The sequence below is a fragment of the Oryzias melastigma genome, linkage group LG5 (genome assembly GCF_002922805.2).
Source record: "Oryzias melastigma strain HK-1 linkage group LG5, ASM292280v2, whole genome shotgun sequence".
NCBI lineage: Eukaryota > Metazoa > Chordata > Actinopteri > Beloniformes > Adrianichthyidae > Oryzias > Oryzias melastigma.
In genome coordinates, this window is record NC_050516.1 from 35257966 (window position 1) to 35276163 (window position 18198).

At 36.0% G+C, this 18198-nt stretch overlaps 2 protein-coding genes and 1 non-coding gene across 5 annotated transcripts in view; 1 reads left to right on the top strand and 2 right to left on the bottom strand.

Moving 5' to 3' along the window:
- Positions 1–13607, top strand: part of ninj1 (ninjurin 1) — a 37415-nt gene extending 23808 nt beyond the window's left edge. Inside the window, exons 1-4 of one of the 3 annotated variants that reach the window (XM_024270108.2) lie at positions 4659–4950; positions 5034–5226; positions 8125–8362; positions 13069–13607. In XM_024270108.2, the coding sequence (XP_024125876.1) occupies positions 5185–5226; positions 8125–8362; positions 13069–13211 (423 nt within the window). In that variant the 5' untranslated portion in view covers positions 4659–4950; positions 5034–5184 and the 3' untranslated portion in view covers positions 13212–13607. Of the gene's footprint in view, positions 1–4658; positions 4951–5033; positions 5227–7751; positions 7983–8124; positions 8363–13068 lie in introns of those variants that run through there. The other 2 variants (XM_036212091.1, XM_036212090.1) reach the window with 2 other exon arrangements.
- A 946-nt stretch (positions 13608–14553) lies between these two features.
- card19 (caspase recruitment domain family, member 19) lies at positions 14554–17589 on the bottom strand. Its single transcript, XM_024269447.2, has 7 exons — positions 17451–17589; positions 16960–17099; positions 16608–16764; positions 16441–16503; positions 16285–16350; positions 16097–16202; positions 14554–15887 (listed from the first exon to the last, which is right to left on the bottom strand). The coding sequence occupies exons 1-7, from the start codon at positions 17455–17457 to the stop codon at positions 15884–15886; spliced, it is 543 nt and encodes a 180-aa protein (XP_024125215.1). The 5' UTR covers positions 17458–17589; the 3' UTR covers positions 14554–15883.
- Positions 15264–15390, bottom strand: LOC112145811. Its single transcript, XR_002919145.1, has one exon. It is a non-coding gene; the product is annotated as a U6atac minor spliceosomal RNA (small nuclear RNA).
- Positions 17590–18198: the final 609 nt, after the last annotated feature.

Below are 18198 nucleotides of genomic sequence, written 5' to 3' on the forward strand. Positions count from 1 at the left end.
GCTAGCCAGTGGCTAAATTATTAGCTAAAATCCAAAGTGGCCTAAAAATCCTTAGTAACTTCTAAAACATTTGAAAAAGCTAGCATAAAAAGAGATGAATATTTTAACAGCTGAAAGAACTGAAGAGTTGAAAAAGTTGAAGAGCTGAAAGAGCTCAAGAGCTATGGATGTCCAAAAAAAAGTACAGAAGAAAAATAATAATTATAAAAAATAAAGAAAAAGTCAATCACTATTAAACCAATAAATAGTCTATCCTCTCCTGTCATAGTTCAGACTGCAGAAGATGGAATAAAAAATCACTTTCTGTGTGGGTCTCGATGCGGTGCCGGGCCAAATGTGGAGGTGGGCCTGTTCCGGCCCGCGGGCCGTAGTTTGGGGACTGAAGGTCAGATTGGAGATCAGAGGTTAAGAAGAAGCAATGATTCTGTTTTCTTGGTAGGTGAGTTCACTAACTTTATTATTTTTTATTTTAAAACACATATCTTCAAAATTTCAAAGCAGTTTTTTTATAAAAATAGATGTTCTAACATCTGAAAATTCAAGTTTCTCCAAATAAAAAGTAACGTGATGTACAAACAAAAAAATTTTGAGCAACAATTTTGACACAAATGCTAATAAAATGTAAAAACTGAAAAGGTTTTTCAATTTAGTCCCTGGATTGACTGAAAAACTCAGTAATTGACATATTTTGAGTTTGGGATTATAAAAAAATGGATCCCACATTTAAAGACATTTACTGTAGGTAACATACAGTAGTTATTAAGAAACTCAAGTACAATAAGTTTAAAAAAAATCACATTAATTTATAGGGTATGACAAAAAATGACGTTAAAATGTATAAAGTTTGTCCTCTCACCTTTAATTTCCTCCCTTTAATTTTCTGGGTCAATTATTGATCTATTAAGATTAAATCTATTCCAATCGATGAATCAGTTTTATCAACCAACCCTAATTCTTTCTGTCTGTTACGTCCCCAAAGGGGAAAAGGTGTAACATATAGAAAAATAAACCGGGAGGGATCAAATAAGATTGGCAGCTGGGCCGTTTATTACAAAAACTTAAACTAAACCCAACACAAATAGTCAAAATGAGGGGAGAAGGTTTACAAACTCAGAATCTCAGGCTTTTTAGCATCAGGTAGACATTAACATAAATCCAAAACCAAAAGCAAATCACAATTCTCAGGAAAAACCAAAGTCCCAAAACTAAATCTACAGGAAGGGCAACACCAGGCAAAACAGGCTTATCTACGAGCTGAGGCCGACAACAGGGGCAGGCTGAAGAAACTGATTCCCACTGGAATTTCAGCCGCCACCTCATCCAGGTTGGGCCTCTTCTTTTATGTCCTCCCATTCTGGCCTGGTAATTGGTGAGTGGAGGGAGGAGAGATGGTTTCCTTGAGGGGGGGCGGAGCCAACAGCAACCACTGCAGGCTTTTCAAGGAAGCTGTAAAACAAACTAAACAAACATACATGCATACATACATACACACACAAGCCTAGCAGGCCAGGGGCCGTAACACTGTCTTAGCGTGAAAGGAAGTGAGCAGAAGAAACTTGATATAATCTCACTGCAGTTATCATTTTATCCTGTAAGGTTAATACTCACAGTTCATAGTTTTAGAGCAGAATATGCACAGTATTTATACATAAACTCACACAGTACATTTTAACAAGCGTTTGGGTTATATACTGTATATAATTACACATAAATATTGACACATAAACAGATTCCTCTTTATATCTTCACTTACACAAACACCCCATAATAATACCAAATCTATGAGTTTGGATATTGTAATTGTAATTACATTAATTAATTGTATTTGAAGTATAAATACATAATGCAGTGAGTTTTTATAATTATTCCCCTAAATCTCTGTACAATCAGGAACATAAGGTAGAACTAAAGCGCGATATGATAAATATCTAGAATTAGTCTCCCTGTTTCTTATGTGTCTCGCACTGGAACAACAGATGTTTTAGGAGAAAAGTCCAAAGTGTTGATGAATTACATCCATCTACTGAACCTCAAATCCTTTTAGGGTTATGGAGTTGCTGGAGCCTATCCAGCCAGATTATGTCCGACCTATGGGGCAAATTAAGGATCTTCTGGCTGTGAGGCGAAAAACACCAACTTCTAATAAAAAATGCTCCAGTTCCTCTATGGTCGACTTAATAAATGACAAATATATTTGTCAAACATTTTCAACCTAAAGACAAACTTTAAAAATCATATTTAATGAAGCAGCACAACGCTGTATTTTATCAGCACAGGGAGATTCAGACTTTAGCCTCTATGTGGCTGCTAACGCATTAGCATGATTGGGTTAATAAAATCGAATCAATTTAAGTTTAACAGATCAATAATCGATTCAAAAAAATTTAAATCGATTTAGCACATAAAGCTAACGTCTGCTAGCTTGATGCTAACGTTTAATGGAATTTCCCATAAGACGGCTAATGCTAATGTTCGGTGTACTTAAGCATACTTTGTGGACTAAATGAGCATATTTATAAACTCACAGGCATGAATTTTACAAACTTTATAAGGAAATATTTTCAAAGTAAACATTTGTGATCTAAAACACAATTTTTTTGTTCATACTTTCTACTTCTTCTTGAATAAGGTGTAATGCTGTCGCGCGATCGCCACCTAGTGGCCAAACTGAAACTTCCTCCAGGAGAAGCAGAACAATGTTTCCAATGTTAATGATCTGAACATTTTAGTTAGAACTTCTCCTTCAGAGAATCCATGTAACACTGGATGATATTAACAATCTCATTATTTCATTAATACATTTACAGTATGTGAACTGGATCAGATTAATATCAATCTATTTATAGCATATAGTAGATTATTAATGTATTTCTAAACAAATGTGTTTAAATGTATAAAATCTAAATTGAATAGAATTAAAGAATCTAAAAAAATCTGAATCTAATGGGTCCAGACTCTTGTGAAGAAACTTTATATAATCCCACCTCAGTAAACCCCACGCTGGTGCCCTAAAGTCTCCTCTAAAAATAACAACTCACTTGTAAGCTGCGTCTAAAATAACATTTTTTTTCTGTTGCTATTTTTTTTTTTTTATTGCATGGATTTAAAAATTAAAACATCTTAAAATATGTTCCTGATCCATGAACTTTAGATACGTTTTGGTGACTTCTGACCTTCTCCAGTTCAAAGATCATATAAAAATGCTGTTTTTTTTTTCTTTTTTAGTTAAAAATGCTGCAGATTTGATCATTAGTTCAAAATGTGACAAGATTTGTTTAAAAATGCTTAAGTTGATCAGAAAACATTACGGCTGGAATGATGTTTCCATACAAGCTCCATTGACTAATAACCAGGAATTCACACCTTCACTTTCCAATATATCTTTTCTCCACAAAAGCCCACACTTAATAAAAGTTCCACATTCCAACAATAACAACAATAATTTAATTTGATTCAATTTAATTTATGAAAGAATAATAACTGAGCTTCATAGCGACTGTTTAATGTGATTTCCTCCATGTAATGTTTATTATATTATTGTGTTTTTTTTATTTTGTTTTGTTTCTTTGGTTTTACATTCAGAAAACAAACCTGTTTTCTACTTATGTTATATTTGTATGAAAATTTGAATAGAGAATAAAAAATGTGTAAGTTGATTTTTCTTTAACATTACATAGTTGATAAACATGGAACAAAATAGTGAAATTGGGACGTTTTCACGTGAAATGTAGTGATTATCTGAACATTTAACAATTACTGAGATAAATAAAGTCCTGAATATTAATATCTGTTTCCTGGCTTGATGTCATTGTTCATTATTATGGTGATAAATCAGTGTATTTATATAGAGGAGTATCATTATTCATTATTAATAATGTATAACTGACTATAACGAAGCAAATTTTGTTATTTCACAATGATAGCCCTTCGTATGACTTCAGTGAGACATCAGACGTGTTTCTACATTATTGTTACTATTATGATAACTATAATCTATTTTTTTGACAAAATAAAATGAAGCTTTTTTTTTTACTTAAAATTTTTGTCTGGGATTTCACATGACTTCCTTTCAAAAATAAAAGACATCCTTTGTCACAGGATCGTCTCAATGCAGCAAATCATTTTCAGACAAAAAAATGAAAATCTAATACTAAATCAGAGCTAATTCAGTGACATTTTTTTACAAACACCTAAAATCCTGGAATTTGTTTAAAAACAGAAAATCTGGCCCTCAAAAATCTGTCAAAAAGCTTCTGATGTCCTGTTTGTGAATGAGTTGAATCAAGTTTGTTCTTTTTACTTTACTAATTACTTACTTTTTACAGCTATACTTTTTTAAAATGTTTTATTTTTATTTAAGAGAGCCACAATAGAGCTTGTAGACCTCTGTTCTAGTCCTCGGCTGTAGTTTATTAGATAAAAATCCCCATTTAAAATTAGGATCAGCTCAACAGCGAAAACTCTAAAGCTCTCAATTAAAACTGAAACAGAAAACTGAAAGCAAACAGGGAAGCAAACAGAAAAAAAGGGAAAAGTTGAAAGTACTAATAAACACTATTTTTTTTTTGTAACAGTTTTATTTTCTTTAGGTTCCAAATTTCCTTTTTTTTCAAAATCTCAATATTTTTTTCAAGTTTTCAATATTGTTTTTTTATATTAAATGTTATTTTTTTCAAATTTTCTATAATTCCTTCAAGTTTTTCACATTTTCAGTGCCTGTTTTTCAAGTTTTCAATCTTGTTTTTCATTCATTTTAGCATGATCCCGATTTGACCTCATAGTTTTTCCGTCTTTCTTCCTGCTGGAATAAAGGCTGAATTGTCCTGCTTGTAGTGATGCAGTTTATCCACTAGATGGCAGCAGACTCCCGCCGCTCGTTTCTTGACTTGTATGACGGAAGTTCAGGGAAAACCCGGTTAAACGATAATCTGTGGGAGATCTGCGCTCTTTGTGAGTTGTGATGAAGTAAACCGCATCGACGGAGACTGCTCGGATCATTTCACACTTCCTCTCGCAGCTCGTGTTTATTTAAGGCTTTTGTCGGTGCTGGAGGGACGTTGGCGGCAGCCCCCCCTCTCCTCCCCGGCTCATAAATACAGCTCCAGTCCCTCGGTGCCTGTTTGCGCCGGCAGCGCCCTGTTGGAAGCCGCCTTTCAGTCCACACGCAGGCAGGACGCGGCGGACATGGAGATGAACGGCGATGCGGACCGAAACGGAGAGACGGAGGTAGGACGATCGGGAGTTTTGATTCAGCTGGGGGGAAGCGGCGACTGGGGTTTGTGCCATGGCTCAGTCATGCGTAAATTCCACGTAGAGAGCGCAGCGAGGCAAAGAAGGAGACATCCATCCATACATCCATCCATCCATCCATTCATCCATCCATCCATGCATCCATTATCGGACCAAACTCCACGTTTGGACTGAAAAGAACAACAATCCAGACTAGGGTTTTTTTCGAGCCCGGGTCACCTTCCACACTGACCCAGAGTCTCAATTTACAATATAATGACAGAGAAGAAAACGCGCTCAGGTGACCCACGGACACGTCACGATCCACGCACGAAACACATGAAGCAGCCACACAGCGTAACAATGAAGGAAACAAAGAATCTGCTTTTCTTGGATCACTTTTCAGATTTTAAAGAACCACCAGATGAATGTTTCACAACTAACCAAAGTAAAGAGATAAAAAAGTAATGAAGGAAAACTCACTTTCAAGCTCAGTTTCATTTTCTTATTCATCAATGAAATATTTATTAATAAACCAGTTAATTGAAGCTCAACATTGTAGATAAAATAATGAATTTTCACAGTAAAAACTTACAGAAAAGCTGAGAAAACAGAATTACTTAAAAAAAAAAAAACAATGGACAATTTGAATAAATCTACAAGTTTTTTGAATTGTTAGGATTTTTAAACTCTGCTCAGCTTTGAACATCATCCCAACCATCTAAATGCAGAAATTAGCACTTTAAGAAGTTAAAAGAGTTTCAGTCAAAATAGAGAATCAATTGAATTCTAAGTTTATAATTTGAATAAATGTTGATTCTTTATTTCTTCTGTTCAAAACTAATTTTGCTTGAAAAACGGATGGTAGACATGATGAATTCCAGCATTAAAACTGTTTTATTTGTACAAAACACTATAGTTTTATGGTAAAATTAATCAGTGGATTTAAAAAAATAAATATCTCATTATTTAAACGTGAAGATTGTTTAAATGATCAATTATTTAAAGGTGAAATTCAAGGCTGACTGGCTGTGACACCATGAACGCTGCAGTCAGTGCTCACACGTGTGCCTGTCGGCTTCGTCTCTGTTTTTACAAGAGACAACAGTGAAACCACAGCGGCTTTGAAGGGGAACCTCATTAGAGGTTCAGGTCTGGGAGTGGAAAGATCCTCTTGACGGTGGTAAACCGACATCACTTCCCGTCTGCTGCCCACCTGAGCACAAAGTCTCTATTGTTGCACAGCTTAGCTCCATAATGAAACCTCGAGCGTTCGGTTAACAACACACTGATCCACAGCGACTTCATCGTTTGGTTTTGAATTTCAGGCTAATTTGGAGTTAAGCTAACATTTCAGCTACATGCTAGCTGTTTTGGCTTTTTTCAGTTTTTTAGGCTAACTAGCTGTATGCTAGCTATTTCAGCTATTTATGTTTCTTTTTGTTAGTTTTTAGGCTATTTTGGAGTTTAGCTAATATTTCAGCTGCATGCTAGCTGTTTCGGCTAATTAGGATTTTTGTTTTCTAGACTATTCTGGAGTTTAGCTAATATTTAAGCTGCATGCTAGCTGGTGCGGCTAATTTTAGTTTTTTTGTTTTTGTTTTTTAGGCTAAGTAGGAGTTTAGCTTATATTTCTGATAGCTGTTTTGGCTTTTCTCAGTTTTTTTAGCCTAACTTGGAGTTTGGATAATATTTCAGCTATATGCTAGCTATTTTGGCAGTTTATGTTTTTTTTTTTTTCATCTTTTAGACAATTTAGGAGTTTGGATAATATTTCAGCTGCATGTTAGCTGTTTTGGCTAATTTGGGTTTTTTGTTTTTTGTTTTTCAGGCTAATAAGGAGTTTAGCTAATATGTCAGCTACATGCCAGGTGTTTTGGCTAATTTGGGTTTTTTGTTTTTTGTTTTTCAGGCTAATAAGGAGTTTAGCTAATATGTCAGCTACATGCCAGGTGTTTTGGCTAATTTGGGTTTTTTGTTTTTTGTTTTTCAGGCTAATAAGGAGTTTAGCTAATATGTCAGCTACATGCCAGGTGTTTTGGCTAATTTGGGTTTTTTGTTTTTTGTTTTTCAGGCTAATAAGGAGTTTAGCTAATATGTCAGCTACATGCCAGGTGTTTTGGCTAATTTGGGTTTTTTGTTTTTTGTTTTTCAGGCTAATAAGGAGTTTAGCTAATATGTCAGCTACATGCCAGGTGTTTTGGCTAATTTGGGTTTTTTGTTTTTTGTTTTTCAGGCTAATAAGGAGTTTAGCTAATATGTCAGCTACATGCCAGGTGTTTTGGCTAATTTAGGCTTTTTCCCGTTTTCAAGGGTGTTTTGGAATTTAACTAATATTTTATCAGGCTATCAATTTCAGCATCATCAGCTATAGTCATTAGCATCTTCAGCGGCCAGATTCAGCTTACAGCATTCACACTATCATTATTAGTCAATGCTATATATCTAGTTTGTAGTTAGTTCAAAGCTAATTTTGTGTGTTTTACATCAACTTTGCGGATAACCCAATTAGTCAACTAATCAGAAAAACAATTGCTGATTTATCGACTATTGAAATAATCGTTTGTGGCAGCACTACTTTATTGTGGTCCATAGTTGTATTTATATTATAATAAATGCTATAAATGTTGATGTTAGTCTTTAATCGTTATCTGTGAACTGTGTGACCTGCTAAATGGTTTGTTTTTCACTTTCACTTCTGTTAGTTTTCCCCACAGAATTACCTATATTACACAACTGAACACACAACTGAGGTCAGTGTATAGGTGCTCCGTGACACCGCCGTTCTAGGAAGTTCCTCTGAAAGCACGTGTGAAAGTTGTGTCAGTGTGTGGAAACGTTTCTTTTTTTTTTAATTTTTAAATCACCAACGTCAGGGTTTCTGTTTGACTCCAGGTCCCGCTGCGGGAAGACTGGAGGCGCCAGTCCCGGCCCCTGAACATGAATCATTACGCCAACAAGAAGAGCGCGGCGGAGAGCATGCTGGACGTGGCTCTGCTCATGGCGAACGCCTCCCAGCTGAAGGCGGTGATGGAACAAGGCCCGGGCTTCACCTTCTACGTGCCCCTCATCACGCTCATCAGCATCTCGCTCATCCTGCAGATCCTGGTGGGAGTCATGCTCATCTTCATAGGTACGGCTGAAGGTCGCCCAACCAGTTCAGCTGTTTCCACCTGAGTCTGAAGAAAGGCTGGGAATACATGTTCCAGTCCTCTCTCATGAATTTGATTTTTATTTAATTTTAAATATGAAAAAAATGAAGAAGATTGATAAACTGTATATCAGTCCTTGAAGGCCGTAGTCCTCGACGGCCGTTCCACGGACCAGAATCAGTTGGAGATACTGAGAAGTCTCATAGCAAGTAAATACAGTATCAAAACCGATACTTTTTTCTTTAAGTATCATAGAATAATTTTGTAAATACACATTTTTTGTTAATTAAATATATGATAAAACACAAGACTGAGACTTTTGGCAAATAAAAATGTATATTAATGATGGCATAATACCATTATAACAAGAGGAAAACAGTAACTAGAGCAAAATAAAATAAAAAACGTAAAATCACCGTAGACATCTATATATTTTTAAAAATAAAAGCAGTAATAAAATGTTAAAGTCACTAGTGAGAAAAGGTAAACAAAGCAACACTCCAATGAATAAAAATAAAAAGAACACGAAAATCCTGCTACTGTGTGAAAATATGTGACTCTTTAATGACACTCTCGACTCTGACGGCGGGTTCACACCAGACGCAGAAGTCCTGCGAAGTGACGCCAAACGGAGGCCGCTTCCATTCGGCGCCCTCGTTAACCAATGGTGTAATTCACACCAGGCGCGGAGCGCCGTGGAAGGCAGCGGATCGTTTCGACGTCTGGTCTTTATGCGAGTGATCCGCGTCAATTCTGGCAGGAAGTTACATCAAGATACATGAGAAAACACCTTTTTTTTCAAAATAAAATTAAATCATCACCATAAAACGCAGCGATTGACAAATGCGATCATGTTTGAACTGACTGTAGAGATGAAAAATCAACATACTCTCCGTGTCTCATCAACAGATACATTAAAGAAGTTTATGCCTACTAACGACTTTCTTATTCTTAGCAGAAACATGGTGGAATGTTTTTAGGTTATTAATTATCCATGATGGCAAAAGCAAAAAAAAAAGCTCTAGCAGAAGCTCCTGTCGACCGTCGCAGAAAAATGCGTGTTTGGTGTGAATTTTAGGAGAGAGCGGATGCCGCTTGAACTCCTTTGCGGCGCTTCCGTGTCCAGTATGAACCTTGTGTTACGCCGGGTTCACACTGGACGCAGAAACAGCGCAGAATGGAGGTCGCTTCCATTCTGCGCTCTTGTTAACCTATAGTGTATTTCACGACAAACGCGAAGCGTTGCAGCCCTCAGATAGCAGAATCCGATGGTTTCAGCAGCCGGTCAATTGGTAGGAAGTTACACCAAGACACACGAGAAAATGTGGTCAATTTTCAAAATATAACCAGTTTTTCACAATAAAATGCAGCGATTCACAAATGTGATCATATTTTTGTATCAAAACAGACTGTAGAGATGAAAATAAACATACAAACAACGCACAAAAAACAAGCAGACACTGATACATGGGGGGTGGGGGGTCTAAAAGGTCTAAAAATACGATCAACGAGTCAAGATGGATGATGTCAAATAAACTGTGGAATCTTTAAATAACCATAACTGAGCAGAAAAGTCTGTCAACCGTGGTGGAAAAAATAAAAACTGGACTTTCCGCTTCGCAGCGCTTCTGTATCCAGTGTGAACCCAGCGGATGAGGGAATGAAGGGGGAAGATGTGAGGAGGTGGTCCACTGATGTTGCCAGATTGGGCAGTTTCCCGCACAGATTGGGCGGGTTTTCACTCAAATTGGGTTTTTTAGATAGACGCTTGCATGAACTCTGTAAGCAACAAAAGTATCAATGTCATCACGCTAGTATCGATACTTAACCTTGGTATTGATCCTACCGATACTCAGATTGATACTCCCACCCCTTGTATCGGTATTCTAAGGCTGAAGTTGGCATCTTATTTTTTCGCTTCCCGTTTAAGAGTTGGTTAAGGGGAAAAAATATATCATATTTTAATGATTCTTAAATGAAATCAAGTGTACAAATCCAGTTAAAGCAGCTGCAGGTATTTCACAGTCGATGAAGATAAATTTTACCTTTTAAAGTGAAGGAAAACTGGAAGGTAAAACAAAAACTTGGCTTTGGAAAGGTATTAAACCGCTTGAGGAAATCCGGGATTTCTGTAAACAGAAGTCCTCAGCCCCACAAAAGGATCTTTGGATCATACGATATAAAACATTAATATCAGCGAACATTGAATTAGAAGTGGTGATGACACACTCCCCTGATGATTTTATGATGAACACTTGTTAATGATTGCAGCTCAGAGGATTTTCTCTGCAGACTCGTGCATGAAAAACCCCAGTAGATCATCAGTTCCTCAAACTCTCAGAGTAAGTGAATAACCTTAACCCCCTACGACACCTCTACTTCCTTTTTCTGAACTTCTGGAGGTCATCTTGACTGTGTCAGCTTCCCCAAACACTCCAGGAAAGATGTTACTCATTTTTGGTTTTATGGTCATTATTGAGTTCTGTGTTTGACTGTATAATGAATCAGTAATAAATGAATAATTTTAAAAACCAGGAAGAGGAAGGCAAAAGACCAACAACATCCACAAAATTAAGAATTTCAGTAAATATAATCAGACATGAACAAACCTCTGACTTTCTGTAACGTGAAGCTGTAGAAACTCAGCATTTTATGTGTGTGTTTATTTTCTACACAATTTGTTTATTGATTTTTGTATTTGCAAAAAGGTGCACAAACTAAAAAAGAAATTATACACAGTAATAGTAAACCCAATATCAGACATATATGTACACAAATGAATGAAGAGCCACAACAAAAACAGGATAGGGCTAAATTCACACTGGACAAACAGGGAGGGGCTTCTCCTTCTTTCTCTACTCATTACTAGCACATGTCCGTTAGCAACAGCTGGAAGAAGTTTGGTGTGAAATGTGGATCAGTTCAAAAAACCTAAATAGTTTATCATCTGTGTGAATCTTATCCATCAATTTATAAATGTAACTAATCTAAATTCAATAAATGCTAATTAAATAATCCTTACTCTATTTTATTTTTCTTTTATTTATTTTTTGTTATTTTTCCTTCTTTGTCCTCAGCAGTCTTACACTGCTGGCTTTTGTTATTTTAGTTTGGGGTTGGTAGTCTTAGTTTTCTGGCTTTGTTTATTTGTTTTCTTTAGGTAGTTTTGGTTAGAGGAGCTGCTGACTCGACATGTCTGCGTCAGAAGTCTATGACTTATTTTATGTTTGGTCAAAGAGAGATAAAAGAGCCACATGTGGAACCGGTAGCCGCAGGTTAGAGACCCCTGACATAAACTTTTCATTGGAAGTGGTCGCTTGAACGCGTGTGAACGTAGCTTCAGACTTTACTGAACATTCTGCTCATGTATGAGGTGAAAAAAACTAAACATAAAAGATTTTAGGAAATAAAAAAAATGGAGTCCATCTTTCAAGTTTACCTCAATTTTTTAAATGTTTTCTTTTTTGGATAGTTTATTTTGTCAGAAAAAAATGAGTTTATAACTTTAGGATTCTCACATTAGGATATCTATGACATGTAAAATAAAATGACCATCTGTACACACTTATCCATATTTTATCCATATTTTAAAAATGTGTCAAGTAGGGCTGTGAAAATTAATGCATTAACTGAAGCGATTAATAAAAAAGAATTAATGCGTTAATATTCAAACGGTCCTTCACTTTTACTGTTCAGGCCTCCTTAGTGTGTATTAAAACATTCATTGGGTATTATCCCTTACTTATTACTTACAAAAGAAATAAATATTCAGTTTTTAGCACTTTGTTCTTGCTATTTTTGTGATTTACATCACTTTTTCACAAAAAGAATACTATTTGATCCATAGTCTGCTGCCATATTGTACAGATAAATTATTGTCCTTAATCGTGATTAACACAAAAATGCGATTAATCAAATTGTTTTTGTAATCGATTGACAGCAGTAGTTAAAAATAAATTTTATAAATGTTTTGTGTGTGATTTCATATTGTGGTTTTTTGCTGATAATAAGTGGTCGTCAAATACTGAGACAAAAAAAAATAAAAAAATAATCATGATTAATTTCTTCCAGGTTTGCGATTAATTAGTTAATTTTTTTTAATCAATTCCCAGCCCTGTATCAAGTTTAAAAACACGTCTTTGTGGGAAGTCATGGGTCACCAGTTGTGCTTTTCTCTGTGACCTTGTTGTGTTCTGACCCAATCATGTCACAGTTCCTCAGACAATAAGTCTATGGTGCCTCTGTCTACACCGGACAGCAGGAGTACGAGCGTTTATAGGCTAGAATGTATGTTGAAAAAATGTTGCCAAATTGAAAATCTTTAAAGAAGGAAGGAAGGAAGTTTGCAGCTGCAGTGTTTTCTCCTCATGTGCTGGAGTGGAGTCTCCTCCCCTTTGGCCGGGTTCTTATCTTGTTCTGGCAGAGATCACTAGTGTCAGAGACAGAGTAGCCCTACTTTGACCCAGTTTGAAAGATGTTTTCTGGTCTCACAAACAGTACGAGTGTGACGCCTTAACAAAAACCTGCAGACGTTTCAGCTTCTGAGGAATGTGATAGTTGGTAATCATTTACCTGAAGGCGGTTCTGTCAGATGCTGTTAGCTGCTTCACTCTTTAATGATTGCATCTCGGCTCTTTGTCGCCCCCTGGCTGCGACACAACTGACCGCCATGTTTTGTCTTTGACAGTGAAATGGAACCTGAACGACCAAAGTACGCACTACAAGCTGAACGTCATGGAGAACGCCGCCACCGCCTTCGTCTTCATCATCGTGGTGGTCAACGTCTTCATCACGGCCTTCGGCGTGCAGCGGCCCAGCACCAGCTCTTGATTACCCTGTTTGATACCTTTCATACTGCTCCCATTATTCATGCAAATATTTATTGAAAGTCAGAAACTATTTGTGATTCTGTTACACGTTTACTTTTGATTTCTACATGGAGACATAACCAAAGAAAACTCAGATTTCATTCAGGTTTGTGTTTGAACAAAGTACTGTGACGTACAACAGCTTTACCACGGAGACGTTTACGGGGCCTCGGATATCCTTTTATGCAATCAGCTGTCTTCCTTTCTTTTTTAAACACGGTGAGATTTATTGCATGAATTTTCTTTATGTATGTGTATGATAAAAAGTATTAGAAGAATCATTTAATCTCTTTTGTAGAACTTCAGACTTTATGAAGCATTATTGCTGCTGTTTATAAATAAATCCAGAAAAACTCCACATGTGTATCGCATTTATTTTACTTTATTTTTTGCAGTCACACAGTTTTTTTCCCATAGTAAAAAGTACTACACTTAAAGTTTGTTTTATAAGGTATGCTTGAATATAAGTAATAGTATAAGCAAGTATACTTTAGACCAGAGGGGTCAAACTCAATCACACAAGGGGCCAAAATCCAAAACACACCTTGGGTCACGGACCGAACAGGATAAACATTTATTAAACACTCAAAAACTACATTTTTAAAACTTTAAAACTGTTACTTTTTAAGATAATTATGAACTAGATATATAGCATTACCTGCAATAATGCTAGCGTGAATGCTGTAAGCTGAATTTGGCTGCTGAAGATGCTAATGCTGATATGTGAAGAAGCAGAAATTGATAATTCTGAAACTCAGAGCCAGCTAAAATGTTAGCTAAATGCCAAATTAGCCTTTAAAAAAACAGGTTAGCCAAAATAGCTAGGGCGTAGCTGAAATATTAGCCGATCTAGAAAAATAGCCTAAAAATAAAAAAAGCCCAAATTAGCCAAAACAGCTAGCATGTAGCCAAAATATTAGCTAAACTCCAAAATAGCCTAAAAAAACAAAAGCCTAAATTAACCAAAACGGCTAATATGTTGCTAAAATATTAGCTAAAGTCCAAAATAGCCTAAAAAAATCTTAGTAAAGGGCAAAATAGTCCAAAAAGCTAGCATAATGCCAATTTTTAGAACTTTAAAACTAACTTTTTAACATAATTATGAATAATAAAAAAGGCAGGAATATTATTCCAGAATAAATCAATTTAAACCGTAAATAACTTTGAATATTTTACTCTACATAAAAATATAGATTGTCAAAATTATATAAGTTGAAATAAGTGTAAAATAACATCGGGCCATTAAAAATAATTTGTGCTATTGACCATGTAGTGTAGAAAGTATACCAAAGGAATACTTCAGACAAAATTACAACATTGTAAGTTTACTACATATGGATAGTATATAAAAAGTAAACTTAGAGTACACAGCCTCAGTTTTACTGTATACTTATTACAATGTCGGCACTTAAAGGCATTTTTTCCCCAAGAGTAAATATAATGTCCAACATTTCCCCAAACCAAAACATTTCCCTTAAACAAAAACACATGAAGAAAAAAGTATTTTCTAGCACCCCTTGTGTTTTTTTTTTACCTTCACAATAATAATAACTTTTTAAAATATATAGTACAGATAAAGCAATGATATTTATTATAAAGAATAAATCAAATACACATTTATTCCATGGCTTTGTCAACAAATTCAGCTTATTAAGTTGACGAAAAAATGCTTGTTGAGTGTAAATATATGCATTATTTGGGACATATTTCTCTGTGTGTTGTTTTCGAACACAAACTAAACTTTATTTTCCCCCAGAGGGTTCGGGGACTTATGTCAGTGTCCACATTTCAACAGGAAAAAAATATATAATTTCTTTTCCTGCATGAGTTCACCCGACCGGAAACGAGCAGCACACGGGGAAAACGAGTCACGCTTCCGCTCCCATAGTTCCACACTGGAAAAGTGAAGGCACTGTGTGGACTAAAAACAGTTTTTTTTAACCTCAAACTTTATAGGCGACGCAGATTTTTTATTTATTTATTTTTTTAATTTGCAAAACATTTTTTTATTCGCAAAAAAACTTGGTTAGAGATGCCACGAAGTAGGTGGCAGTGCCTTAACCGTATGTGTGTTGCAGGCCACATGGCCATTTCCATCCTTGTCAAGGGGAGTGCTAACCTTCTCTCCTTTCATACAACACATGAGAGGCGTGTCGACCAGCAGAATATAAACCCCGCGCTTATAAACAGCCGTTTCCTTCATGGTTTACGTCCAAAAGCTGCAGATGAAACATACATATATATCAACATAAGTTAAGTGTTCCCCCGGGCTTAATATTTCATATTAATAACACGTAAAACAGTGTTTAATCGTTTCCTAAAGGAACGCCCTTACCCATAATGCTTTGCGCTTGAACAGCGGGTTTTCATTGGCCGGAGGTATCGCAAACAACTTTATTACTTATGAAACGCGTTTTACGTCTTCTTTACCTAAATAATATAAAAAAATGTTATTGTTTATTTTTTATCTGGCAAACGGGGAAAATCAATTGACAAAAACGTGTCGCGTTCGTTTACATAACTAAAACAAATATTTTAATGTAGTTCCTCTTTTGTCCACAAGATGGAGGCAATGGTCCACAAAAAAGGCGATTGCTCTGTGACTTGGAGGGATAACACTGAAGTCTCAGTCTGCTACCTAAAAGTACAAAAAGAGAAATTTATGCGTTAAATCATAAATGTACTTTGTACTTTATAAGTTATATTTTGTAATTTGTTTTTAAAGAAATCAAAATACTTGGAAGTCGCAGGTTGCCACTTTTTAAAATTAGAGATACAACATCAATCATCAGAAAAGTAATTTACAGTAAATACAAACCGGTACTTGAAACAACATGAAATATTTACTTTATGAAGCTTTCCTCTGTGTACCATATAAGAACCTCTTGAGCTTTTCTTTTCAAACCAAGAGCAGCCATCCCAAGAGCCCGACTCCCCCCAGACAATTTAGATTCTAAAAAGAAAAAACAATTGGTTTTAATCCCGGTTTATGCACTGAACAGATTTTTCTTCAGATAAAAGCGTAAAATATTCACCGCTGTAGTAATAAAGTAAAGCAATTCCAACAGCAAAGCTGAAACTTCCCAGAAAAAAGAGGGGACCTAGAAAGAAGAATGAAAACAATTACAAAAAATACTTTTAGTAGATTTGTTAAAAATTCTTTGATCTATTGAAAAGTGTTCCCATAATACCTCTGTCGTTTAAAACATAACGCTGCTGGATGACAGATGGGGATGTTAGTGGATCCAAGGAGTCTGAAATGTAGAGTAAAAAAACTCAAATACAAGAATAGAGAGTGCATAGAAACATTAAAGATGGTTTGAAAGGTTAAATCGATTTTTGTTGGGGGAGAGCTGACCTCTGAGGCGAAGCCGTGTGGGTAAGCTGTAATAAACCTCCTCCACATGCAGGTGCAGGGCTCTGTAAAACTCTCTGCAGGCCTCCTCACCTTTCCTCTGCAGGTGTGTCAGGAGCTCACCCAGACGAACGTTCGTCGGGACGTCCAAGTTCCTGAACTAGGAAGGAATTCAACGTTCATGTACTTTTATTATAATAAACATTCTCACTTAGACTCTGATATTAAACATGATGAGACATCATGTCCATTCTGACAACTTTTCTGCAAAAAAGTCCAACTTTGAACTCTTCTGTACTGATCTTCTGTCTTTTCCTCATTGTTTTGTTGTGAATGCATCTGTGGATCCACTCACTTTGGTGGCCTCCTTGTCAGTGAGGATCTGCGGGTAGATTCTGTTCAGCTGCAGGATGACTTTGTCCACCAGCTCCGTGTCCAGCCTCCGGTCAGCTTTCAGGAAGCTGCTGTCCTCCATCAGCTGCTCCGAGAAACTGTCTGCAAAAGTGACAGAACTGATCACTTTTGATCACTTAAAGATCAATCCGCCGGTTTGTCCATATTCTTCATAATTGTAAAAGTAAAGAAAGATGGCGAGACTACACTACGACACCACCCACATCACCGACTTTGATTCATCCGCCTGTCAAACGTGTTGGAGAACTTTTGGAAAACATTGAGACTTGCTCGGTTCAAGTGTTTATGGCGGAGCGAAAACTCCTTTTTAGGACATTTGTACGTCATTACGAACCGAATCTTGGCTTCAAAGAATGATTAAACTCGAATATAAAGGGTATATGTCAAGAAAATAGACTTTAATGTCCACTTTAGTCAACGAAAGACACAAACCTCCCATTGTGGAGTCCCCTCTGTCCTTTGTTTGGACCCGCCCTCTGACGTAAGCACGCACAGTCACGTCGGCTAGCTTAACCGCTCTAGAGTTAAGCTAGCCGGTTTCCAGTTGTGATTTTCTTCGTAGCTCAAAGCTAAAAAAATATTTTCTTTCATTTATTGAACAAATATATTAGAACGTAAAGTTTTTAACAATTACACATCGTAGCGACTGAATTCAAAACACTTTGAGGAATGAATATCGTAAAAGTTTTGGAAGGTATCGTGACTCCGCCCACTATTTTGTTTGCATTTTTTTCATGAGTTACTTTTAATCTGTTTTGTGATTGAAATGATCCTCTTATATGTGAAAAAAAAATAGCAAAAGCAGTATACTTGAAGTTTATTTCATTAACTAATTTAAGTATATAAACAGCATCATATTATATATAAATATTATATTATGGAGCAATTCCATCATAAGTGGATCATCTACTGAATTCACTACAAATGCATACTTATTGTATACTTACGCCTTCACTGAATGATTTGCAGGCCCTGACGGTACGCCACTGAAAAATATTAATTTTACTAAAGAGGCCATGTGGACATTTAAGTTTGCTAATTGAATACTTCTTCAAACTAAATTCGAATAGTTTACAATATTTAGATAGTATATAAAAAGTAGCTTTCAAGTATACTGGTTCACTTTTAGTTTTTAGTAGGCCCAAACTACTTTTTGCTTAGGGAAATCTATAAAAATAAC